The sequence below is a fragment of the Tyto alba genome, unplaced genomic scaffold, assembly GCF_018691265.1.
Source record: "Tyto alba isolate M040663 unplaced genomic scaffold, T.alba_DEE_v4.0 Super-Scaffold_26, whole genome shotgun sequence".
NCBI lineage: Eukaryota > Metazoa > Chordata > Aves > Strigiformes > Tytonidae > Tyto > Tyto alba.
The window spans coordinates 7,836,082-7,862,694 of record NW_024881300.1 but is presented as its reverse complement, the minus strand read 5'-3'; the positions used below and the strand labels follow the sequence as shown (position 1 = coordinate 7,862,694).

The 26,613-nt window shown below is 38.7% G+C and overlaps 1 protein-coding gene across 1 annotated transcript in view; it reads left to right on the top strand.

The window, feature by feature from the left end:
- The window catches only part of TENT4B (terminal nucleotidyltransferase 4B), a 44,712-nt gene that overhangs the window by 8,098 nt on the left and 10,001 nt on the right, over positions 1-26,613 (top strand). Inside the window, exons 2-5 of the mRNA XM_042797539.1 lie at positions 15,706-15,829; positions 20,969-21,015; positions 23,900-24,020; positions 25,035-25,142. Coding sequence (XP_042653473.1) covers positions 15,706-15,829; positions 20,969-21,015; positions 23,900-24,020; positions 25,035-25,142 — 400 coding nt within the window. The remainder of the gene's footprint in view (positions 1-15,705; positions 15,830-20,968; positions 21,016-23,899; positions 24,021-25,034; positions 25,143-26,613) is intronic.

Below are 26,613 nucleotides of genomic sequence, written 5' to 3'. Positions count from 1 at the left end.
TTCTAGCACATCAGCTCAGTGTGAGGATGGACTGGCTGCATGACTGGGTCTGAGGATGTGTTACACTGGTAAGCATCAGTTTAATTTTCTTCCTCCCGTGGTGACAATTAAGATTATTTGGCAGCCCTCATTCTAGATCAGTCTCTTTGACAGTCTTGTAATGTCTCCATGGCATGAGAACTACATCTGAATTATTCAAAAGTAATGTGCAGCTAAAGAGGTACAGTCTTGCTGCAATTGCTTGAGAAGGCTTCATGGGGTTGAATTCTCCATCACTATACTGTATTGCATATATCTTGCATTTTTTTTTTTTGTATTGCATTTTACAGGATTTTTATTGGAAAAAATAGCAGAGGCTTAGCATCGAAGTAAGCGTCTGCGCATCTCTACTCTTCCATCTTGTCAGCATGATTTATGAGGGGGGAAATAGCCAACACTCTATCAAAGATGTTGTTAGCATGGAGGAAATAGTGTCATGATTCTACCAGTAATGGGATATAACAGTGGGCAAGTGCAAGCACTAAAGTCCTCTAGAAACTTTTAAATCAGAGGCATGAGGGTAGTAGAGGAAGAGATGTGTAGGTGAGTAGGAACATTGGCTCATAGTCTTCATTCAGTGTAGATTTACTTCCAGATAGATTTAAGTACACACATTTAAAGTGTCACATGCTTTCTTACAATTACTTTGTTTATGGGCCCAGTAAAATCTGAGAGAACTTGCATTAAACTGTCACAAATGTCAAGCATAGATAAGCCCTTCCTATAATGTCATACTGTAATTAGAGTAAGAATACCACTAAAATACAACATGCAGGAATATCTTGCTGTAATCTGATGACTGAGGTTTTGATCTTACTGTTATATGTCAGTGTGTAGTCTGAAGATAGTGAGTCCTTAATCAAACTCGTTGACCTTGCCAGACCTCTTGATGTTGTGATTGATCTAGACTGAGGAAGTGTGTTAACATAACTTTCTTCTTTCTTAACATTTTGTCTGTGTTAATTTTAAAGCTGTTCACTTCCTCTCTTACTTTAGGAACAGCTGATGTTTTCTTATGTATTACAAAAAGCAAATTTTTTTTTTGTTCTGGTTTTGGCTTGTTTTGTTTGTTTCATTTCAAGGGGATTATTACAAAAAGCATGCTCCTTTACATTAATTGACATTCCTCCCCCTTCTCCCTCAGTGAGATTTTGGCTTTAATCCAAAATAAGTATGTGTATAATTTTTGAAAATGATGTGCAATTTTATTCTTTCACAGTGACTTTATCTCTTATGCATTCAGAGGTACTCCTGGTCAGCAAGCTTTCCACAACTGACAGTTAAAGTGCTGGATTAAGTATAGTGCAGTGAAGGAACTATCTTGATCTGAAAAATGATCATGATTGCAAATCACATAGTCTTGGATCAGTACTGAACCAGGCTGAAAAAAATGAGGTCCTGATAGTTTATTTTATTTAATTTTTGCTTTGTTATGTCATACTTTTCTTCATTTGGGTGATTCAATTCACGTGCTTGAGGATCTTCTGTTTACTTAGCCTTCGGGTTGTGTTTTAGATTCAGTGTCTTACTGTCATTCATCCATGGGGATTTTTCCTTGTAGTAGTCATACTTGGCAGGTACTCACAGGAGAAAATTTTCATGTTGATTTTTGCCTTGAAGAAGTAGTTTGTTATTTGAGGTAAGCAGCTTCTTTACATGTACCTTGGCTTCCAATAGGTGGAAGAGAAGTTTGCCTTATCGAGCTTTTGGATTTCCTCTTACAGGATAGTTTTTGAGATTAGGCAGAAAGGACAGTACTGTCTTGCTCTTGTTGCTGTTTTGTAATTACATTATACATCAGCTGCAACAGTTTTCTTAGCTAAAATCTATCTAAATTTGAATTAAATAGTGATCTTCTGGAGCTGCTCTTGTTACAACTTGGCCAAGTGCAACAGGGCATGTGCAGGTTGGAACAGATAATGTTTCAATGGCAGTGAGTAGGTACCAGTGTCAGCTCCTGGCATAACAGCACCTTAGAGCAAAGAAAGAGGATAACTATGTAATAACAAACTTTCTCTCTCATTTCTTGTATAATGTGGTATTTGCCTGTAGGCATTAAGTCACTGAACATTATATGCTGGAATAGTTCACTTCAGCCTTTGCTCCTCTGAAGCGTACCTGCTTCAGGCATGCTGAAGCGTGCTCTTTCCAGTTACAATTGATTCAGCAGTTCGTAGAGCTCACAGCGACCCTCTTATGCTTCCCTGATAGCTGGTCTCCACTGCTGCATCTTCTACTCAGTTTTTTGGTACGCTAGATACATTTGCTTAATCTTCAAATCATTATTGGAATTATTTTGAGAGAGTGGTTTCAGTAAGTGGGTTGGATGAATCTTGAGTGGGTTTCTGAGAGCTCTGCACAGCCCCTCACTCTCCGTTCGCTACTTTTGTCAGAAGACTGCACAAATGTGTTAATGCACGTGTGGATGGTTTGAGGAGGTTTGCCATGCCAGGGATCTCCCATCCTAGAGTGCATTGTGGCATTCGCCTACGTGCTATTAGGCTTGGGTCAATTGTGAGGATTTAACTCTCGAGCCATTAGAAATCCTTTTTTTTTTTTAACATGTGCTGATTCTTTTGTCCTTATGTCCAAGCAGAACCCAGTAATTCAGGTGGTTGCATGAAATCTTTTATAAGTCATCTGTCAGCATACGTTGGTGTCTGAATTTTAAGACTTTGGACTCATGGAAAGTATTTCAGTGAAATATTTTTAGGCTTATATTGGTAGTTTTCTGACAGATGTACTTGCTGAAGCTTCAGGGGAAAGAAGAATCCGAGAGTTAGGCAGAGACTGGCTTCTCCAGATACTTTGGAGAACGAGACTGGCCACCTACACTGGAGGAGGAAGCTTTTCTTCCAGTTCCTGACATTGAAGCTCTTGAGTGCTCATTTCTATCACTGGGTTAACAGAGGTGATCTCAGGAAACATATTCCTGTGATCTGCCTAGGCATTGTCCTTTTTTGACAGTTACTGTTTGTAGCTTTCTAGCCCAGAGTGATAAGCAGAGCGAAAGGAAGCTGGTGACTCCAAAATATTTTTTAGGTTGAGTGCTACTGCTCCTGGCCCATGGGTTTTCTGGTACCCATGCATCCTGCCTTGCAAGTGGGAGTATCTGAGCATGAGAGAACAAACCAGAATATGAGCAAATAGTTGCTAATACATACCTTTGTTGCATCATGAGTCCCAAAATGAATACTGCGCTGTTTAATCTGAACATAGTTCACTGTGCACACCCTTTCTGCAAAGATAACAAATCACCAAAGTAAAAAGTTGTCCGAAATGTTCCTTGTACCTTGGCACAGTATGTGTGATTGTTCCTCTTCCTCCTCCTTCAAAATGCACCCCCTCTAGTCATTTTTCAGCATTTGGAAGTGAGAGGGAGAACTACTTCTGGGATTTGACTTTTCTCTGGATGTGCTAGCAGTGCATCTAAACTTGTATTAATATTGTAGCACAGTGTCACCAGAGTGCAGTAACAAGTAGAAAATGGGTGATAAGCTGGTTCTGAACATGTGCTAGACAGGTAAGTTGGGGTCACTGTCCATTTTGCTTGAAGAATATAAATTTAACATGCAAACTTAAAACCTTGTGGTTTTAATAGTAAGTGCTAACTTCAAATCTTTTCATAAGAAGTTTTTAATACTTCTGATATAGGAGATGCAACCGAAGTGACTTGTGGCTCACTTGCATATTCTTTGAATGTTCAAAAATGCTGTGTAAAATTCCCTCCTCAAAAAAAAAAATCCATCCAAAACTGTGAATGTTAGAAAACGTTGGAAAGCTTTAGGAATCTGCATTGACTTTCCAGGTGGCACACTGGCACTTCAGATTTAATTTGAAAATGTTCCAATGCTGGAGCTGGAAAAGTATTAACAAACTGCAACTGTGGCTAGTTATTGGACTTTTAATATAAAATTACTTTAAGTTTGAGCTGATGTCTGTTACTGAAGCAGAGGTCTTCAGAGTTCTATTCTGTTCTTGATCCTTCTGCCTACTTAGCAGCTAAAAGGCAGGCTTGCTGCACAGATGGACGTGAGGTGGCTTTCTGGAGCTAGCACAGTGCACTCTGGAGTGTGTGTTACTGATTTGCAGGGACAAGTGTGTAAGCAGCACCAGCTGCTGGTAGGAACTCAGGCTTTAAACAGCTTTTTGACTTGGCTTTATGGTGAACAGTGTAAGCCTTGGACTGTGGTAGTGTCTCCCTTCTTAGGGACTGGTGTTGGTTTGTTTGGGGCAGATGTTTGAAAGTTTAAATCAACTCTTGGCAGAAGGAGATGGGAGTTAATAATTACATTTCATACAGCTGATCTTTCAAGTCAAATAATTTATCAAGTTATAAACAAGAAGAGTATTTGCCAGGCAGAACCCGCTGTGTGTGTGAAAGTAGAGGGCTTTTCTCCACTTCTGTGTTAGAAAACCTTGTTTTGAGCTCTGCACAAGGCTTGCCTGCCTTCATGCTGGGTGACCCGCTGCACACGCAGCCATTTACTTGATGACAAAGGTCTGTGCTGCGAATGTTTAGCTCCAATCAGAGTCTTCAGGTGAGTTTTTTTTTTTTCCTAGCACATCAGAAGCACTCATAAGCCTGCTGGGAGTGCGTTAGTCTCACCTCTGCCCAGGTAGCATGCGGTGTCATTTATTGGCAGGTCACAGATTGTTTGTTTGTGTGATAATAATTACTACACTAACAAAATAGTAGCAATATACTAGTGATGTATGAAGAACTGTCCTGCTAGCCTGGCTTTATGAAGACCAACAGAGAGGTGTATTAGCTGACCTGCTGTATCCCACTGTTCTGGTTTAATAGTAACACCATTGGTGATACTTGCAAAACTGATCTAATATGCTTGTTCTGGGGGGGGAAGTTCAGCTGATATAAACTGAAGTACTACTGAGAGTTACATTTACTTCTTGTTAAGCTCTTGTTTAAAAAAAACCTTATAAACTGTTGTTTGGTCTTTTTGAGTGAGAGCTTTTTAAGCAAGAGGAATTGGCAGGCTGAGGAATTACTAATCCCCCACTATAGGAAATGGATACCTTTAGCTTCTTTGTGGTTTTAGCTGTTTGGAAATTTACCTCAAGTTGTAATTACAGAATGTATGAAGTGCATGCTAACAGTTGTACTTGAAACTTAAAGGCTTTAAAAAATATATATCTGTATTTTAAATTACAAGGTTGCAAACTGCATAGTTGCTCTGTATATGTAACTGTTCCAACAGACTAATACTTTTCTACAAGTGAGCTACAGAAAAACCGTGTGGTAGTATTTTATAGAACATGTTGGAATTTCTGGTGTGTTTCAAGATAATTAGATATTACTAGAATTGAAGCCTTCTTGTCATTATGAAATAAAGCAGCTATTTCCCATCTCTGCTCTTCCCACTTTGTTTTTCCTGCACAAAACCTCTCTCCTGCTTCATCTTGTTCTTTTGTTAGTACTTTTCCTTTCAGCTCAGTTGAAGTAGCAGTTTCTCTTAACTTTTTTTTTTTTTTTTCACTCCTCTGTTAGTGAAACACATGCCTTACTTTGGCAGCCCATTGCCTGGGAGAAGAGAAGCAGCAGACTCCCATAGCACTTGCTTACAGAGATGGGAAGGAGGGATGATGTAGATGCTTTCCAGGGAAGAAATAGAAGGCTAGTCCCACACATGTAGTGATTCAGCTAGACTGTTTTTATGTACAGTAGGATTGAAAAATAAAAAAAAAAAAAAATAAAAATGAATGGGAAGTAAGGGTACTTCTCAAAATGGTCTTTCCAATTGGCATTTGATGTTTTTGCTGGAAGTGCAAAATGATGTGGCATGAGTTTAAAAGCCAGTGGATCAGTTGCAGAGTTATAATTCCAATTGCTTATTGGTAGGACTAATTCAAGCCTCTGATTTATCATTAAAGTTCAGTAGGAATTTTTTTCCTCTTAAAAGACAGATTTCTGTAGGAATCATTGTAGTACATCTGAGTGTATTTTAGGAAGACAAAGCACACATTGCAATTTATAAACAGACAAAAATGCTCACTTATACCTTGATAGGACACAGTCCCTTACATTACTTACTGACTAAAGAATGTGTTTGGTAGTTTTAATTAGAAACAACTTGAATCAGTTAAAAGTAGATAGCATTCATCCTGACTGAAGTAAAGAATCTATAAAATAAAAAACTGAAAAGATGGAGATAACAGTTTAAATAATTGAAAATAACCGCCCACATCGCTTCTCTCTCCTATGTTTTAATATGTCTCTACTACACTTTGGCCGTTTCCATAAGGCAGTGCTATTTTAGTGCCTTTTATGATGCAGTTAAACCCATAAATTAATGTTAAATCCAGAACATACATAGAAAAGCATTAATTTGAGGTGCTTGGGGGGGGATGGGTGTTGATTGGGAGGAGGAAAGAAGGGACTATGCTATACACTTTCAAATATTTGCACAGGATAGAAATTGTAGGTCTTGTAATGTAAATTTAGTGGCATCTTTTTTTACTCTACTGCATTTGAAGAAATGTGCATAATCAGGCTACCAAAAATTGTTGAAGTGAACAAACTAACTTAATTCAGAAGAGTGTTTTCAAACTTAGTATCAGAGTGATTATATTAATCCTGGAAGACATTAGTGCTGAAAACAAGATCTGGGTTCCTGAATCATTTATGTATTTGTGAAAATTTTGCCCACCCTCAGTCCTAAAAGGCAATTCTGTGAATTACTCGGCAGATGACAAATGCTAGTCAGAAAGATCACTGTTCTTGGGTAAATACTGAAAGCTACTCAGATATCACTGGGTTGCTGGAGGTGGTCTTCTGGGTGTAGATCTGCCAGTTGAAGGTGTTTTTTCCACTGGCCTGTTTTGCCCCTTGCCACCTGGGTGGAAGCGGCTGCTGTTGCTGTCCTTGAGGGGTCCTCTTTGGGCTCCCTGCTATGCTTAGGAGAAGTTGGCTGCCTTATCTGAACTGATGAAGGTGGTGGGATTTAATTTGGCTAACTTTGTCTTAGATGGAATAGGGAGGTTTGTGTAATCCTGTTATAACAGACCTTGTTGCTGGAAAGCCAGGGAGTGGTAGCAAAGGCCTGGACTGTAACAGAAGGGGATAGAATATTAGTCTCATTTGCCTAGCTGTCTGCAAAGTGAAATTCTCCATTTGCATCTTAGGAAACTTTATTCAGTAGATATCCTAATTTTTAATGATGTTTAATAATCATATGACAGTGGAATACCTGGTTTTTTCTGCATGTCGGTTTTTAGGTAAACTGTGAAAAGATGGTCTGTGAAGCTGTTTTTCAAATGGGTGAACTGAACTGAAGAATGTGTGATATCAAAAACCAAGCTCCTTAAGCTTTCCTGGTTTTGTCAGGTTACTAATATGGACATTTTTCAGAATGTTTCATTTTAAAGCTCCCATAGGGCATATGTGGCTCAAAAGATGATTACTGTGTGACCTATAATACATTGATATGGTTCAGTAACTAAGGATATAGAAAGTGATGGTCAAAGTCTCTGAGGCTTTTGAAAGATGTTTACTTATTATGCACAATTTTAGTTTCTTATGAGGATTGATGTATCAGTCACCATGAAACCTAACTGCGTATTAAATCACCTGCAGATGTAGTTAGGTGTTTTTTCAGTAGCTTAAACCAGCAAATATTAAAAGAATTTGTCTGCTACAGAGGCCCAGGTGGTAGAGAGAGCACCTTAACAGATGCTTCATATTTACAGTTCCCTTCACTACTGTAAGGTTTGGTTTTGCTTGAGTTTGTAGGTGGGAAAATAATTTGTGATTTTACAATGTCTGTTGTTCTTGCTTTGTTATTCAACACATGTAGATGTTAATAGTAATGTAGAAATTACTTTATTAAGCTCGCAGGAGAATAGTGTTAAAATGGAAAGTTAATTTTCAAAGCTGTTGGATTCCCCATCTTGTATAGTGTCAATGTGGGTGTAAAAATAAATATTAAAAAAAAAAAAACAACCAACCAAATAAGGTTGTGAGGTGGGGAAGGAAGATTGGGTTCTTTCTCTGTGTCTTTCTTTTACCTTAGTTACAGTTTTGTTTAAAACCACTTTAGGACCAAGTAGGTCGCAGATGGGAGAAGGAAAAGCTTTGCTTAGTTCATGAAACTTCCGAAGGATCAGAATTTCCTGACATTTTTTTTTTTTTTTTTTTACAGTTGCAAAAACAGTACCATCTTAGTAAAATACCTTGGGAAGCTTCAAACTGAAGTTATTTTCTCTTTTTCTGTACAGTGCTAGCTTTCCTCTCAGGACTGGAGGGATGGATGTAGTTAGGACTCTTTAAGTATTGATGCTTTCAAGAAACTAAAATACCTCAAGTTTCTCCTTCATATTCTTCCCCATAGACAATTATAAACCTGAAATTTTACAGTCTTTTTCTTTGTTGCCTTTGATTTTTTTTTTTTCTCCAGAAGAGACTAAAAATTGTAGGGGTGACTAAACACTGTCCTATAGGATTTATTCATTCAAAGAAAATTCAGATATAAAAAGGCTTATTTAGTGCTACAGGGATATATTGCAAATATTCCATCCAAGTGTGGATATAAAAATCAATGAACTCTTAAATCAGAAGTGATTCATGTTAAAGAATAGAGTTTGGGGAAGGCAAAAGTCATCTGTGTTCATTGCTTACTTTTGCCCACTGTCCACAGAGATTCTAAATAATTTAGATTTCCATCATTCAGAAAACGAAGCTTCCTTTGGAAAATCCTGCCAAAGAATAAATTGTAGTGCACCAGCACAATACCATTTTTTTTGCGTATGGTTAATATCCATTGTTTTAAATTATTTTCAGTGATGTTGCAAGTAGCATTTCCTGTGCAAAGGAATATCTACGCCCAAGGCAGAGGAAGCTTATTGGGATGGATGAGCAGAATTTTTAACCCAGTCGTTTTTAACAGTTGGAACAGAAGCTACGGGTAACACCCTGGTGAGAGAAATTAGAACATGCATGCCTGCATAATTTCTCCTGTGAAATTAAGAGTGAAGAAGAGGCAGAGAAGAGTGGAAGTATAACACAATTTCAGAATGAAAAAAAGCAGAAAATTTTTCAATTAGAACTTATTACTGTGGTTAGTATAATACTGCATGTTGGCACGTAAGACGTTTAACTGCTGTCCTGTGACTAAGCAAAACCAGTCAGAATTATCTTTATCTTGCTGGCTGCTCTGCTTAGCAGGACTGCGCTCTGCTTCTCAGCTGCTCGGGGCAGGCAGGGAAGGTCCAGTGTGTGCTCCCAGTTGGGGCAAGTGCTGGGCATTGGTTGTGTTGGGCTGGCTTCCTGCAAGCTGCTGAAATCTGTGAGCACAGTGGGCTAATCATTTAGTCTGCATCAGGATCCTGGTGCAAAGAAGTAAAACTTGTATTATCATAGGTCATAGAATGGTTTGGGTTGGAAGGGACCTTACAGATCATCTGTTTCCAACCCCACTGCCACGGGCAGGGACACCTTCTACCAGCCCCGGTTGCTCAAAGGCCTGTCCAACCTGGCCTTGAACCCTTCCAGGGAGGGGTGTCGTGGTTTAAACCTAGACGGCATCTGAGCACCATGAAGCCACTTGCTTACTCCTTCCCCCTCAGGGATGGGGAGGAGAAAAATAAAACGAAAGGTTTGGGGGTCAGGACAAGGAGGAATGACTCACTAACTTTTGTGAGCAAAAGTTTGTGAGTGTGATTGTGGGCAGAAGACAGACAAGACTGGGGAAGAAAAAGAACATCAATTTAATTTGGACACTACCACTAATTTACCAAATAAACAGAGTAGGACAGTGAGAAATGCAGCCACATCTTAAAACCACCTTCCCCTCACCTCTCCCTTCTTTGTGAGCTCGGCTTTGCTCCCCATTTCTCTACCTCCTCTCTTCGTGCAGAGTGTGTGTGTGTGTGGATGGGGAGTGAGGATTTCAGTCAGTTCAGCACCCACTGTTTCTGCCATTCCTTCCTCCTCAAGGGGGAGGACTCCTCACACTCTTCCCCTGCTCCAGTGTGGGGTCCCTCGCATGAGAAACAGTCCTCCATGAGCTTTCTCCAGTGTGAGTCCTTCCCATGGGCTGCAGCTCTTTCTGAGCTGCTCCAGTGTGGGTCCCTCCCACCTGTTGCAGTCCTCCCAGTGCTGAACTACAACAGCACAGGCTTCCCTCAGACTCCCAGCCTTCTTTGGGCACAGCCACCTGCTCCAGCGTGTGGTCCTCCATGGGCTGTGGGTGGGCATCTGCTCCACCATGGACCTCTGTGGGCTACAGGGGGGCAGCCTGCCCTCTCACCATGGGATCTGCTCCAGTGTACCTCCCCACCTCTTCCTCCTCCTTTCTCTGACTTCAGTGTTTGCAGAGTTATTTCCCTCACAACTCCTTCTCCCAGGTTCCCCTTCTGAAATACGTTATCACAGAGTCACAGTCACCATCGCTAACTGGCTTGGCCTTGGCCAGAAGTGGGTCTGATTTGGAGCCAGGGGAGCTTCGAGAAGTTTCTCACAGAGACCACCGCTGTAGCCCCCTCCCTGGCTACCAAAAACCCCGCCACACACAAACCCAACACAGGGGACATCCACAGCCTCTATGAGCAACCTGTTCCCGTGTCTCACCACCCTCACAGACAAGATTTTCTTCCTTTTATCTAGTCTGAATCTACCCTCTTTCAGTTTAAAACCATTACCCCTCATCCTGTCCTTACACCCCCTGATAAAAAGTCCTTCCCCATCTTTCCTGTAGCCTCCTTTAAGTCCTGGAAGGCCGCTGTAAGGTCTCCCCACAGCCTTCTCTTCTCCAGGCTGAACACCACCGACTCTCTCAGCCTGGTCTCACAGGGGAGGTGCTCCAGCCCCCCCCAGCATCTTCGTGGCCTCCTCTGAACCTGTTTGAGCAGGTTCGTGTCCTCCTGCTGTTGGAGGCCCCAGACCTGGACACAGCACTGCAGGGGGGGGTCTCATGAGAGTGGAGTAGATGGGGAGAATCCCCTCCCTCGAGCTGCTGCCCATATTTCTCTTGGTGCAGCCCAGGACACGGTTGGCTCTGTGGGCTGTGAGTGCACATTGCTGGCTCACAGTTAGTTTTCTGCCCACTAATACCCCTAAGTCCTTCTCTACAGGGCTGCTCTCAATCCACTCCTTGCCCCACCTGTATTTGTCCCTCTGGATGGCATCCCTTTCCTCCACTGTGCCAACTGCAACACACAGCTTGGTGTCGTCGGCAAACTTGCTGAGGGTGCACTCAGTCCCACTGTCCGTGTTACCAACGTATCTCTAGTTACGTTTCACAAAGTGACGTGCGTCCCAGTATCACTCTTGGTTACAATTCTGGAGTTACAGCATTAGCGAGTTGTGTCACTTTATGTGTCAGGTATCTGAAGTGTACAGTCAAGTGTATGTGCTTGTCCACATACCTGTCTGTGTGCTGTGTATATAAAACATAAATAACATTTTGTTTGTACATGATCATTTTTTAATTGATTGCCAGAGGTGCAATAAGATTCATACTCCAGAATAACAATGTCTTGGATACATATAAACTAGTTTGTGAATCCTGAGTTGCTCATTTAGACCCCACAAGTTGTGCTACAAAATGAAGTAAGGTGTGATCAAACAAAGAAAAAAATGTAATGCACTGTGTTCCGTAGTACTTGCATCTGCACAGAAGTTGCAGCTTTTCACCTGAGCAGCTTGAGTCTGGCAGACTTGTGCTCATCATGGTGCTCTTCAGTGATACTACTTTTGGAAATCCTTTTTGTGATTACAACTTTTGCAGCCATAAATTATTTTTTTAATGACACATCACTAACTGTCAGGTAAACATATCATACGCTGTAATATTTACTGGCTTCTCTATAATTCTATTCTGTCAGTGAAATTCTGATTGAATCAGCTTAACAGACCTGAAAACAGGGTGTGAGGCAGCTAGTACTTTGTTTTAAAACATACTCAGAGAAAGTGTAAGAGACTATTTTATTTTTCTTTTCCCCATGTAATAAGATTTTGTGACGTACAGGACAAAGACCCACTTGTTTACTGCTATTTATTGTAATAAAACCAGTAAGCACGCTCTTACGCATTACAGAGAACTCTCTCCCTGCATCCTAAGTAGGTCTTGGGTGTCAGTATGCTTCAGTATGACTATAAAGCCAAATTAAATCCCTCTTCATAGTGAAATCAGGTTTATAACAGTGTAATTTCCTTCTAAAAGCAAGTCTCCTTTTAAGGACTTTTATCTAAAATAACTAATGAATTTAATGGCATTAAATAATAAAATACTGTTATGATGCCAAAAATAACTTCTCAGTCTCTTTGATCTTCATTTCAGCTAAAGATATAAAATATCACTAGAGACTCTTGTAAACAGACACCATTAATCCAAACAAATTGTTTTGAAAAACATCAACTATAGTAGATGTTGATTAAAACAGTGAATAACCTTGAGTTTTAATTTTCAATACAGCTTGAGTTAACTCCACATTAATTGGAGTCAAGCCTCTAAGTCATGTTGTACTGCTCTGAAATCTGCATGTGGCTACTTCTGTTTGTCTTGGCTTTAATTAATCATTCCCTTATTTCTTGGCAGCAGCCATTACTGGGCAGGGAAATACGGTTCCAGGTGTAGTCTTGAGCCTTTATGACTTCAGCCTGCCTTCTGCAGCTCTGTGCAGCACAGGCGGTCCTAGCAGCATGGAGTCTTGCAGCAGATGAAACACAGATATGTCTGTAGTATTTCCAACTGGTGTGCTGATAGGAACTGTCTCTAGTAGTCTTTAAGCCTTTCTTCTATCATTGAAAAAGCTCAGATTTAATTTTTTCTGCATCTGCATTATTTAGTAATGTTCAGTGCATGTGTAATCTAAGTTTCTGTGTGTTTTCATGCTACTTAATTTTTTGTTTTGCCATAAAGCTTTACATGACTACCTAAGAATAAGAAAGATCCCATTTAAAGAGATGCAGACATATGTTATTTATGTTTGGAAAAAGAAATACATCTGGTTCTGACAACACCTCGTTATTTTATGTGCTTCTAAAGAATGCAGCAACTGATACAATTATCTCAATTAAGAGTGTCAGTGGAGTTAATAAAGAGAAGGGCCCTGAGAACTGCAGTATCTGTGTGGCTTGGCCCTTTGTGCACTTTGGGGACCGCATTTCTGATTGCCTTGTTCTTTCAAAGTTCCCTTATGGGACAGAGGAGCAATTAACTCCTGTAAAGCGGAGGCCCAGGAGCAGCTGGGCCCACTAATGATGGGCAGTATGGATTTGTGCTGTGCCATGCATGAATTTCTCCCCAGGGATAGTCCCTCGGTATTAGCCCAGCATGTCCTGTGTCGTTAAGTGCCCTCAGACAACATGGTGCCACTCATGTCATGCAATGCACTCATGCTCTCAGTCAGATGTTGCTAAAAACACTGCTCTGGGACAAATCTCATGCCTCGTGCACGTAACCAGTCTGTTCCAGCTAGTCCAGAGAAGCAGAGGCAGAAACGGGGCTGCACTGCTTGATCAGTTCCCCACAGTGTAGCACACAAAGGAAGTGAAGAGTTTGCCAGACATGATAGGACGCCTTGGGCTGACTCCCAGGCCTTCCTGTAAGCTGGTTCACTGAATTACGGTTGAAAATTCATTTGTGTTTTCTAGAGTTTGGGTATTGGATTTTTGCCTGTTTTCCTTGTTGCTCCTGGTTTTGAATGCTACCTGCATGGTCAAGCACATGGAGACTGAATTAGCAATTTGGTATGTGTGACTGGCAGTGAGGGTGGTGAGTAAACTTGGTTGTTGCAGTGCTCAACTTGTCTTTTATCATGTACTTTTCACCTGAATTCAATTCTTGCACTGGGAGGATAACTGTAAGAAGGTTTAAGTGCCAACACATCGAATAGGAATGAAGAATAGAAGAGCAGGAGATGCCTAACAAGCCAAAGGCAGAGGAGTTAGTGCCCACTTGAGGGATGGCAGTTTGGAATGTGCACATTAACCCCAGGTTGTAAGCTTCTAGGGAAAAGCAAGAAAGCAGCCATAGGAGTAGGTAAGAAATTCCCTACCAATGTCAAAATAAATGTTGAAAACAGCATTTGTCAGTATGAATTCTGCAGGTGCGTTGTTCGTTGTGGTATCCAAGATGTGCATGAACAGTGTGGCAGTAGGGGGGAACAGAGGAGGGAGATGGCACCTTGCATTTTCGCAGGAAATCTTTTGAGAGGATTTGTTTTATTTTGGTTTATAGCTTAACTATTTGAAGGCTCCCACTGTAGGTGTCAAAGGAGGAGAAGCTTCTCCAAAGGTTGATTAAAACAGCTAAATTGGGTATGTCTAGATCTCCCTTTGGAGGAACTCTGTCAGAGGAATTTTTCTCTTTGCATTAGCTGTAGAGAGCTGTGGTGATGGCCACCACAAGTTGCTTATTCCCCTAAACGAATGTGTGTGGAAATTCTAATAAGTACTCAGTGAAAAGTAATGTAAATATTTTATTCCCCTGTCTCTGAAGGAAGCTTGTGGTGTTCATAGCTCTGAAGTATTGAAGAACATAATGCAGATGGGTTGAGTTCTGTCCTTACCTTGACTCTCTTAAATACAACTTTCAGATATTTTAATCTGTTTTGTTGACACCTGTATACAACTTCCAGTTATTAACATTTGATTTATTTAAGTGTTTGTGCAGTGGGGAAGTATTAGATTCCACATCTCATCTAAGGGCTTGCTTTTAATAAATTGCTCTCTTCTGATGGCCCCTCTGAGCTTTAAGGAGAGATGCAGTTCTACTTGGTAACTAGAAACAATACATTTTTTAAAAATAACTAGCTATTACTGTAATGGTCATTGCAGGAAACAAAGAAAATTAATTTAGCTACTCTGTGGCTGGAATTGAAGCGTTGTGTCTGTTTTTTTTAAATACGTTGTTAGTCAAGTCTGTGTTTATGTTATTACAAAAGCGTAGAAATTTGGGACACTGTATGAAGATATTTTTATTTCAGCTGTAATCATAGGCAATCTAAACATAACTTACTGTGAGAAGCACATGTAATATGGTAAACTGTCAGATATATGGGTTAACTGTCTGTCAATCATTTATTTTTCTGAGCCACCACTGTTGCGTCTGTACTACTTATTTTCTTGTTATGGGGAGAGAGTACATATTTAGTTTATGCGTCTTCTCTAAGCAGTAAAAGAAGCAGTTTTTCTAGCTCTAGTACTGGCACAATTACTATCAACTTTTTGAAAGCTTGGTACTGAATACAGACTGATGCCTGAAAACTCCCTAGCTGGTGCCAAGGGGCTGACTAGGAAGCGTTGGCTGAAAACCTCCTGTTTCAGTTTTTGCAAAGTGTGTACTTGGAGCTTACAGCTGCGTTCATAGTTGAAGACTGAACCATTTCTGTGTTACACTGGCATTAAAATAGAGTGTGACTTTCAGTGTGAATTGAAGGCACTTGGATTTAGATTTCCTTCCATGCTTTTAGCAAATGCAGTGCAATATTGACCTATGGCATAAGAAACTAACATGAAACTAAACGTTACTAAGTGTTGTGAATCTGGGTGTTTTTAAATTGCATGCTACTCTTAAACTGACCCTTAGCTAAATAGGTAATGAGGAGCTTAAAAAGCACGTTTGATTAGAGTAGTTGCTATTTCATTCTCCTGTGGGTTTTCTCCTGACTTTCTGTTCTTTTTTTGTTGTTGTTGTTCTTTCTTAGTCTTCATGAAGAAATCATTGACTTTTATAAGTATATGTCTCCCAGACCTGAAGAAGAGAGAATGCGGATGGAAGTGGTGAACAGGATAGAAAACGTTATAAAAGAGCTCTGGCCTAATGCAGATGTGAGTAGGACACTGTTCTATTTGTTAATATATAAAAGCAACATTTTGTGCTTGTTTACCTCGTGAAATACTGAATAATGAATATACTGTTTATTTTTCCATATTAAAAAAGCCCAAAAGGATTTCTGGTCAAATGAGAGAGATGATCTTTATTTCTAGAATAATACAGGTCAACATGTTCTGTCACACCTGGGAATAAAGACAAGCTAGACCTATTCCCTACATGTCAAGTGTAAGGTGTGGCAATATTTAATCTCTTTAACATGTATTTACTAAGATTAATGGGAACATATCAGGTATGCGTGCGTGCTTGTAAAGTATTGCGTTTTAAAAAAAATAAAAATCTTCTGAAACTCATAGCTTCACTAGTAGCAGGGGTTCTAGTCCAAAGACCTGCAATCTTGAATAGGTCTATTAAGGTGGAATGCCAGCAATGCCACGTTGTGTAGACCATGCTATGTTTAATGGCAGTTAAACTAAATTGACATATCTTGCAAATTTAAAGGAACCAATTTTTTGTACAGGAACAGACAAGTCTGTAGGTCCGTGTGGAGCTTAAAATCTGTAATGCCTCTTTCCACTGAAGATGGATTTTTGCTAGTACTTCATTCAGTCAAAACAAGAGCTTCTCCTATGCAGCTCTGCTTTTTTAAATAAAGGTTGGATTAAAAAGAAGCCAGAGAAGTTGCTTTTACAACTCAAGATGGTTTTATGGGGACACAGTTGGACTTTTAGCATAATTGAATCTAGTTTAATTGTATCCCCCTACTAACACGGTGTTCATTTTCAGAATGCGGATTTGTAGCTGTAATCATCTATCTGTAGGTAACAGTAGCTGAAAATACGGACTTGTTAGCCAGAATAGCAAATCAAATTCAGACAGCAGAATCTTTCGTATAAGGAATGCTATTTGATCCTTCCATGGTAAAAGAGAGTGTTTTGACATGAGTCACTTAAATCCACTGTTCAATTCAGATCTTCTTAACCTGTTTTTTGGAATGTGATTTTAGAAATTGGCAGAATATGCCACAATTGGAATTCTGTATAAGCTGTATATATGTGGTACATGGTTTTGTGTGCAAATACACTCTCATTTTCAAGGTGGTTCATGTTATGTATGATATGGAAGGAGCAGTTTCCACTCAGTGGAGTTGATAGAGTCAGTGCTACACATGTCTGGTCATTTTGTCTTTGAGCAAAACCAATAACCTTTCCGAGGGAGCTGTGCAAGTGACTTCAGAGTATCTCATGAGTGTTGTATAGCTCTCGTTGAACTCACTGAAGCAGTGCTGTAGAGCCTCATCAAGAGCAGGAGTAGTGGGCTGCCAGTCTGACAGGCAATAGTGTAGGAAACAGTGCGGGTATGAGACTCTGCTTACCAGGATACTCGCTGCCAAAGTCTTATAGTAGGGGATGTCACCAAAATAACTGGTTGCTTCAGCCTAGAGAAGATGCCACTATTTTCTAGACAAGTTTATGTGCTGCAGACTTAACTAGTGTAATGGGGTGAATGTATTTATTACCATGGGATCTTTCTTTGTTACCACTAACCCTTTGAATGGGGCACAAGAACTTAGTGCTTCCAGAAATGCTCTCTTTGTAGGACCCACTTGATCTGTAAAAGCCAGGCCTTTTGTATTAAAAATACTTTTTATATATGCATTTATGACTTTGTGGCCTTGAGAAAAGAGTCTTTCTTTAAGCTACTGAAACTGTTTTTTGTAGCCATAATCTGTTTAAGAAGGTGAAGCAAATTGCAAGCCTTACCACAAGTGACAGCTGACCACTGGGCTTAGCTGTAACACGACTGAGTGGAAGCACACACTGTGTAGTTGAAAACTGAAGTTCACTTTTCAGTTAGTGCCAGTTCAAACTGCCATGACTGTTTTCCTTTGTTCTTGAAAATGTTAGAGAGCAAGAGTGTGCCAGTTCCTTTTTTCTCAAGTCAGTAACTGCTCTTTAAAGCGTAACTATGCATTTTGTCTGCTGTTGTTACATTAAGGAAGGATTCTCTTCTATGCACTTCTGTTTTGTGGAGGCTAGGAGGGAACTAAACAGTGACAACAGCACGTCAGGTTATAATCTGGAAATTAATGTTATTTTTCTAATACTTTACAGATCTGCTTAGAACTGAACTGCTGAACTCAACTGTGTTCAACTTGGACAGTCTTGTTGTAATTTTTCAGTTGTTTGAGTTAATCACTAACCTTCTGGAAATCTGTGTTGGTTTAGCTACTTGTAAGATTCAAGTTTTGAGTACATGCTCTGAGAAGGTGGAGTGTTATCTGGTCCAATGTCCTCAGCTTTAGCTGTAGTGTAAAGCGCTAAGTTAATGTTTAAACTGTTCATTTTGAGTCATAGAGGCAGCAGATACAGCTAAAATAAACTTGTAAGTTAAACATACACATTTAGTTTGTAGTTTCTCACTAAACACGTAGGTAAGACATACTCTATAAAAATCTGATACCAAGAAAAGGAAGAGCAGGCTTCATGAATCTAAATGTATAGAGAGCGCGTGGAATGTGTCTGTGCACATACATTTATTTTTTTTTCCTGTTCCACTTGGGAAAAGGCTGAAAAAGCAGATGGATGGCGGGTAAAACTAGGTATCCTAAACTGTTACTTTATTTATAGAAGTTAGCAATTGTGTCATTTGCTCTCTTACTCAAGGGAATGTGCTTAGAAGGAAACATTCCTAGTAAGTGAGAACTGTTCTTGGCATCAGCAAGTCTCTGACCATAAGAAAGGCTTTAATTACACTGAAACTGAACAACCCAAAACATTAAATGAAAGCATTTTAAGACAAAGTTTTTTGATGAGTTGAATATGAAAATTTGACAATTGAACAAATAAGTACTTATACAGTGGAATTTAGGATACCATTTGCCATAACATCCTCAGCTTCGTGTCTGAGTATTATGTGGCGTGGTAGATCTGAAAAGAGGTAATGTTGTATACTTCACACTTCAGTTATGAAAATACTGTGATTGGAAGTGGAAGTAGAAAGATGAACTTTATTTAGTTTGACAAACTTCAGAAAATTCTACCTAATGATGTAGAAGAAGGGGAAATTTAAATTGGCTACGGATAGATTTTTTTGTTTTGATGGAGGGATTTTTGGTATCAAGAACTTTCCAAACTTTTGTGGGTTTCCAAGTTCCATTGTGCATAGTGAGGGCATATTTGGATTTACACTGTAATTAAAGCTCCTTCAGGAACTTTGGAATTTAGTATGAACAAGTCTGCAGAAATGTAGGATAAAAAGTAACAATAACATACCGAAGTAGAAGGAGTCCGTTACAGTACTGTGAAGTCTTAAGTTATCTTATGAATGCAAATCTCTGTCCACATAGAACAAAAAAATAATCAGCAGTGTTGGCACACCACAAAAACTAGTGCTTACATCTCTCAAGTCATAATAGTGTCCTTTATTTGGGATGCTTTAAATATGTACATGGCAACAGAGCTTCAGCAGTTTGAATTCTGATTCAGTAATAGACTAAAATCCTTTAAAATTTCTGTTCTGATTTCCCCACTGTTCCTCTTCCATCTTTCCAGATTTGATGAGAGAGGGATTGAAGTGTGGGTGTGGGTTTCTTTTATAATAATTCAGTGTTTCTCATGCTCCAAATTGCTGTACAACAGCAGATGTTTTCTCATTCCTTTTGGTAAAGGTAATATATGTTGTATCAGTAAATTTATTCAGGGTTGTTTATTCAGTTAAGGCTTTCTTTGCTGTTCATCTGAACACACAATTTTACTTGATAATGTGAAAGCATGTTTAATTTTTTTCTGAACTCATCAATGATTGTTTTATTGTGCAAAGGCACTTTTCAGACATTTTTGGTGGCCAAATAAATCCTGGTTTGACTGAACCCAGAACCAAAAACCTTATATTTTTATCCTGGATTAAAACCAGTATTAATTATTACATTCTTAGCTTTGTGATACCTTTATGCTTTGTTAAGACCTAGTACAGTATTGATGCTAGTTCTGTGGCATGCCTTGCAGTCTTTTCTAGTTTGAGAAGCTATGAACTTTCAACATTAAATTTACTGTCAGCATGTGCTTTTTGTCAGGGGTGGGGTTGAGGGGGTAAAAAGAGTGAAGTGATCTAAAATAATCAAGAGGAAGGACTCATACTGCTTCTTAGTCTGCTAAAGTGTCAAGACACTTATGTGCAAAACATCTTTTTCCATCTGCCTCTTTTTCTTATCCCATAAGGGAAAAACATAGTCAGTGGGTCTCTTGACATACAGGTAGGTGGCAATGAAGCTAGTGTATGAGACTTACTAAAGCAGAATATGCAAGTCTGTAAGGTGACTCCAGGAAACACACCAGAAGACTGGTTGAAAATGAGTCTGAATGTGTAGATATTTTTACTTTGAAGTCTCACCAGTCCCCCTCTGAGACTTGGTGCATGAGTCTGACCTCCCTGCAAGGCTTAGCTCAGTTAATGAGAACATGCTTTAGTACAGCTTACAATGGAAACCTGATTATTTAAACCTCCAGTACTAGTAAGAATCCAGCATAATAAACTAAATCTGTGGGATGTGAAACTTTCTGAAACTTTTTCTGTTTGCTTTTTAAGAAGAAATAAACAGAATTGTGCTATTTGCTCTGTAATTCAGGAAAAAGAAAGGATCATGATTTAAATTTTTTCTTTTTTTTAATTATACAAAGCAACAGAAATATATTAAACTTAAACTTAGTAAATATGTTTAAAAACTGAAGGGTATACTTTGAGATATGAAAGCAAAAAATAAATTGAACTGATACTGGTTGGGGTGTTTTATGTTCTATCATTCTTAAGAGTTTTTAAATCTTTTGGTTTATGGGGTTTTGCCACATTTGGTCATGGTGAAAATTTTTACATTACAAAGAAGGTTTTGTAATAGAAAAGTCAAAGTTACTAATATTTTGTGGGTAATAACAGTGAAGATTAGCCTTTTATACTCCATTGAAGATATAAATGCTTTAACAGAAAAGGGTGCTTCTGTTCAGAATCTGCCTATTAGCAATACCAAAATCTACCAATGGAGGGTAGCAATAACCAGCCTTTACAAGCAACTTAATAGAACTTGCTTGTCTTCTGAAGCCTTAAAATTTGTTTTCATATATCCTGTTCTTGTGTTTCAGGTGCAGATATTTGGAAGTTTTAAAACTGGTTTATATTTACCTACAAGGTTAGTAATTTTTCAATGTAAATTCTGTACAGATAGCCTGTTGAACCTGTACCCCTGTAGTGAATTATCTGATCTCCCAATATTTGCGTTTCTTGTGTGTATACTTGTTATATATTAAGATAGTGTTAAGCTATTAGTACTCTGCAAAGTGTACAGAAATATAGTAATTAAAACTATTAACTATAATACATGTGTGTGTATAGATTTTGCCTCTATTTGGTAAAAGGTCTGAATTACCATGTTGTCAAAAAAGGCTTATTTTGTGTTTTGGCTTCATTAAATGACTGAACCAAAATAAGAGATTGGCCTTAAAAGAAAAACTAAATTTTATCTCCACAGGTGATTAAACTGAAACATACAGTATTACCTTGTTAATGATAATATTAGCACTGAAGAGAAAATTTTACATACAAAATTGTTTTTTTTTCTTTCACCCGTCTTCTGTGAAATCTGTACAGTAGTCAACATCTACCTTTTCTAAATTTATTAATAATTTTCATAAAGAAAAGTCATTAGTGACACTGGTATATTCTGTGTAGAAATTTTAAGTATTTTTGACAATTAAATAGAAATAGAATGAAAGACTTAAATGGCTGCAGGGAATAAGCACATTTAAATAGTGTAAATCTGAGATTTAACACTTGAATTGAGTTCTGTACTTCAGAAACATGAGGAATTCATATCTAGTACTGACTCCAAGTGATGGATACCCAAGTTGTTGTGTCATCTCTCTTTGAAAAAGAAAGTATCTGGCAGATGCTTTAGTGTCTACTTTAGTCTAAGGAGTTGCCAGAAAGCTGAATTGCTCAGTTTTTGTTTGGAATGTCAGAAGAAAGGTGTACCAGTACACATTGTTTGCACATTTGGCCTTGTTCGTGGCCTTTTTTTCATTGATTTTAAATTGGCTTGATTAAACTTGATTGGATGATGGTAATGCAAGAGAGCGATTCCTATCCCCATGACTGATAGCAATAGTTCTTTACTATATTTGCTTTATTGTTTTGAAACTGATATAAAAAAAAAACGCTTTGCTGTTGCCTATTTGATTTCATATGCTGCCTTTCCTTCATATTTAAGCTGTTTTGGAGGAGAACAAATGCAGATACTTTAAACACAGTATATAAACTCACAAAAGACCGTCCTGTGGCAGTACTTGCCAAACATTCAAAATAACCAACATTTGCGTGTTGGTAATTAATTCACTGTTGCCTTCTGTCAAATCTTCCCTTTGCCCTAGGTTTTGCCTACCTGTCAGTAACTGCACAGTTTATTTAGATTTCAGGTCCTTGGATTCAGGAAGACGTACAGTGTGTTTTTATTTCTGTTACTCTGTGTTAGAATTTGCTTAATATCCTTTTACTTGAGCTGATACTGAAGGATCGGGCACACAGTTGTTTAGCTGCTGGATCTCTGTGTTATTTTGCAGGCAATCTCTATAATCAAGGTGACAACAGAGCTGCTTTTTCCCTCTTGGTGTGCATCAGAAAAACATCTCCCGTTGTTAACTGCCAGCATCAGTAGTGGGCTTGACACTAATTTAATTTATAAGAAAAGTGTCCAGGAGCATTTCCTGCTCTCCAAGCAGGTTTTGAACATAGTTTTCTGAAACTGGCTGAGTGCTGCCTATCCTTGTCAGCTGAATGGTATGCAGCTGAGCTGCTCCTGAACTTGCCCACTGCCGGCACTGCTTGTCGGCAAGAGATATTTTATCTAATGCAGATGTAGTTTCTTTGAGACTGTTAAAGCAGTGTTGTTCATGAATCAGCAGACCTATAGAATCTGGGAGGAGCAGAGGGGGAATTATTCTTAATTTTTTTTGTGTCTTCCATTACATAGTTTTCCATATCACTAAAGTGGCCTGCTAGTATTACTACAGGGTTATATGCTCTCCTCCTTTGTGTTTTCAACAAAGCAGGGGAAATCAAAGAAGAAGTTGGGGAGCAAAGAGGAAAAAGCTCTGGATCTCACAGTAGCCTTCACTGGCTTCACTTTGGACACCAGTTGCCTTTTGAATTAGAGTTTGGGCATTGAATTAGAGTGTCATCTCCTGGTATAGTCAAATGAACATGTTTGTGCATTGGGAGGAAGTGTAGGGGGATGAAGACACCTCTTCAAGGAGCTGAGTTAATGAGTGAAGTTAATTAGGTGGCTTGATGTTATTTAACAGCTTGTTGCTTCCTGAAGTCAAAGTTGCCACATTTTCTTCTTCGCTGCTCCATGTTCTTGGCGCTACAGGCCAGCTGCTTACCATGTGCCCACTGGTACTCTGATCACCCAGAAAACCAACTTTGAGATGCAAAGAGACAGTAAATTACCCCCGAATGTTTTGTTTGGGTTTGTTTGTTTTTTTTAAACTGGGGGGTTAGGGTGGGGAGAGTTGGTTTCTGCCGGGCCCATTAATATGTTGAGTTGATTTGCTGTGGATTAGGCAAACACCAGACCTAGGAGCAAAGGAGGAGACAGGGAATAGAGGATGGGGAACAGAACTTTCCCTTTCAGTGGCAGGCTGTTAAATCAGCATTACTGATTAATACAACCCAAAGGTGGTGATTCACAACAAGTTGATTTCTTGTTCTGAGTCACTCTGGAGAAGGTGATCCCTGTCTGCTGCCAGTGTGGCCTGAGGAGACTAATCTCAGGCTTTGCAGCCCAGTTGATTTGTGTGTGTATCTCTCCCCTCCCCTTGGTAACCAGAAATGTTCTCTATTTCCCCAGGTGTAAGAGTTCATCCCCACAACTTTTCTCAGAAAATTAAGAATAAATTATTTGGTTAAGCTGCATTCTGTCAGCTTTATTCTAATTACATGTGGATGTCAGTTGTTTATCTTCTGAGTGTAAAGTGGCCTTTTAATTTGCATAAATCTGTATTTTCTTTCCATTTCAGTGATATTGATTTAGTTGTGTTTGGAAAATGGGAGACATTACCTCTTTGGACCCTGGAAGAAGCTCTTAGGAAGCACAATGTAGCAGATGAAAACTCAGTAAAGGTTTTAGATAAAGCAACTGTAAGTTTGGGGGAAAAGGGTATTTCCTTGTTCCAATCTAAATTTCTAATCAAAGATCTTGGTTAAAAGGATGAATTTTCATAAGCAGAAACTATTTTATATATAAATTTGTAATAGAACCAGTAGAACCTTTTTAGTATGGTTTTTATTACTGGCAAAATAATTGATAGTGCTTCAACAGAAGCATTTCTTCTGTTGGGGAAAATTATCTGATTTTCCATACTGCACAATATACATTTGCTTTTAGGTGAGATTATACTAGTCATTGTTGTGAATTAATGTGATTAGACTTGTGAGTTTCTGGACTGAGAGTTTTTACATAATTTACTTATATTTTCTTGTTTCAAGTAAGCAGACATAATACATTTTCACGTAGAAATAATAAGTACAGCCTTATATAAGTATGTAATGGTATGTCTTGTGCAGTATAGGATTAATTCCATTATAACTTCCTACCTTTTGCTACCTCTAAGAGTATATAAGAGTGTAGGGGTTTAAAAAAAATTGATGACTGTTGTTAGTAGAGAGAGGTAATTTGGAAACCACTGGGGTGGAGATATGTCCAAGTGCTTTCAATATCTTGTGATTCGTGTTTGAAGATAATTTTGATGAGGAATCAGTGACCCACAATGACATACAAGTGTCTTAAGAGTATCTGTCTTTATTTCTTAAGCGTTTGTCTCCCTCTGGTGTTTGTTTTTCCCACTTGAACTATGCTTCTGCACCAGGGACTAAAAACAATTTCAGATTAATCACTTTAAAGATGAAGTGTTAATTTCTGTTAAACAGGATAGTAAATCAAAAGTAACATTTATGAATTAGAAAAGCAAAGTTTACGTAAACAGATTGGCAAGGAGAGTGAGTTCATAAATAGACAGGAGTCCTGTTTTCTCTGTCTGTCTCCTCTCTGCAGATTCATAAAATGTTTCAGTTTTACTGGTGCATATACTGGTACGAATTAAACCAAATGTGTCTTGGAAATCTGTATTGACTTAATCTGTCTTTCTTTTGCAGGTACCCATTATTAAACTGACAGATTCCTTCACTGAAGTAAAAGTTGATATAAGCTTTAATGTACAGAATGGGGTTAAAGCAGCCCAGCTCATCAAAGATTTTATCAAGGTTAGGCAACACTATAATAGAACTACAGAGCTGAATATTTAATGACTTAATTTGATTTTCTCTTTTACTTTGACTGCATCCTTACTAGAGATATACTTCCACTTGTTTTTTTTTGTTGTCTGATACCACTGTATGACATTCTTAGGTTTTGGATATATTGTCCTAAAAGGCCCAAAGATAAAATGTACAAAGAGAGTAAGGAGAAGTTATAATGGTACAATGACTAAGGAATATGTGCTAATACGTGTCTTAAATGTCCTGCTCTTCCAACTGTGGTTCCTTGATCTTAAAATTAGTAATAACCACATATTCCTGAGAAAGTAGGAATATTCTTGTTCTAGACTGAATATTGTTTCAGCATACAAATGCAAATTAAGTAGAATAAGTTAAATTTAATAAGTTATTGTTCAGGGATTCACTAATACCTGTATCATAGATACATTACAGTTATTTTTGTTTAATATATGGGATCATTTTGATAGGATTAATGTGCTTTTGTGTTTAAAGTTTTGAAGTATCATTGTACTACTTTCCTTCCCCTATTCAGTGCATTGGACACTCACAGTAAAAGTCTCATAAAAGCACTAGAAAATTTTTCTTGGATTTTCGTGTTCTTTATAGGGAGATGAAGTGCAGTTCAGTCTTACTTAAGTGCTTAAGTATTACTGTTCTACTACTAACTGCTTTGTTTTTTAACCAAACTAACGGGCAGCAGGAGAGTCGAAGTATTTCAACATCTAGGCAAGTAAAAATCCTTCAGAAAACTCCATAAATCTGAATAAAGCAAGCACTTTATTTTCAGTCATAAGGGTTAGAAATCATGTACATCTGCTTTAATAATGTTATTGAGTTGCAAGAAGTCTTCTAAATTTTGGCAGATTTTCAGTTGCTGATCAGTTGAAAATATGGCCTTCAACTTGTTAATCTTCAGTTCCTTTATGTATGTTTAGTAGCAAGTATGAAAGTATCTCAGTTTGCTTTTACAGTGTCTCATTTCTTTAACCTGTAGAAGGACACAGGAGAAAAATTTCTGTCCTTAGTTTCAGTAGAAGAGTCTGAGTTGTTGTCTGCATAGTCTCACCTGTGTGTTTATATAAACCTTCCGCTTAAACTTCGTGTTAGTCAGGCCTCTTGCACCCACGTTCAGAGTAAGAAAGTGGGGTGACCTTGCTTCTCTCAGCCTCTATCTGATGAACAGAAGTTGATTGTGTTGGCTAACCATTTGCTGCTAAATCCAGACTGATAGTTTTGTGCTATATAGCTCTTTGTCGGGGAAAGAAGATGCCCAGATTCTGTCATAAGATGCCTACCTGGAATTTGGTAGCTAACTTCAGTTTTTACATCCTGTGCATTGTTGCATTGTCTTGTGGTGGACAGGCAGTCTGTATTTGTGTTTCTGCCACAACACAGGGGCTGTATTTCTGTTACACTCTGTATATGAATTTATTTTTAGGTAAGTCCATAAAGCCCT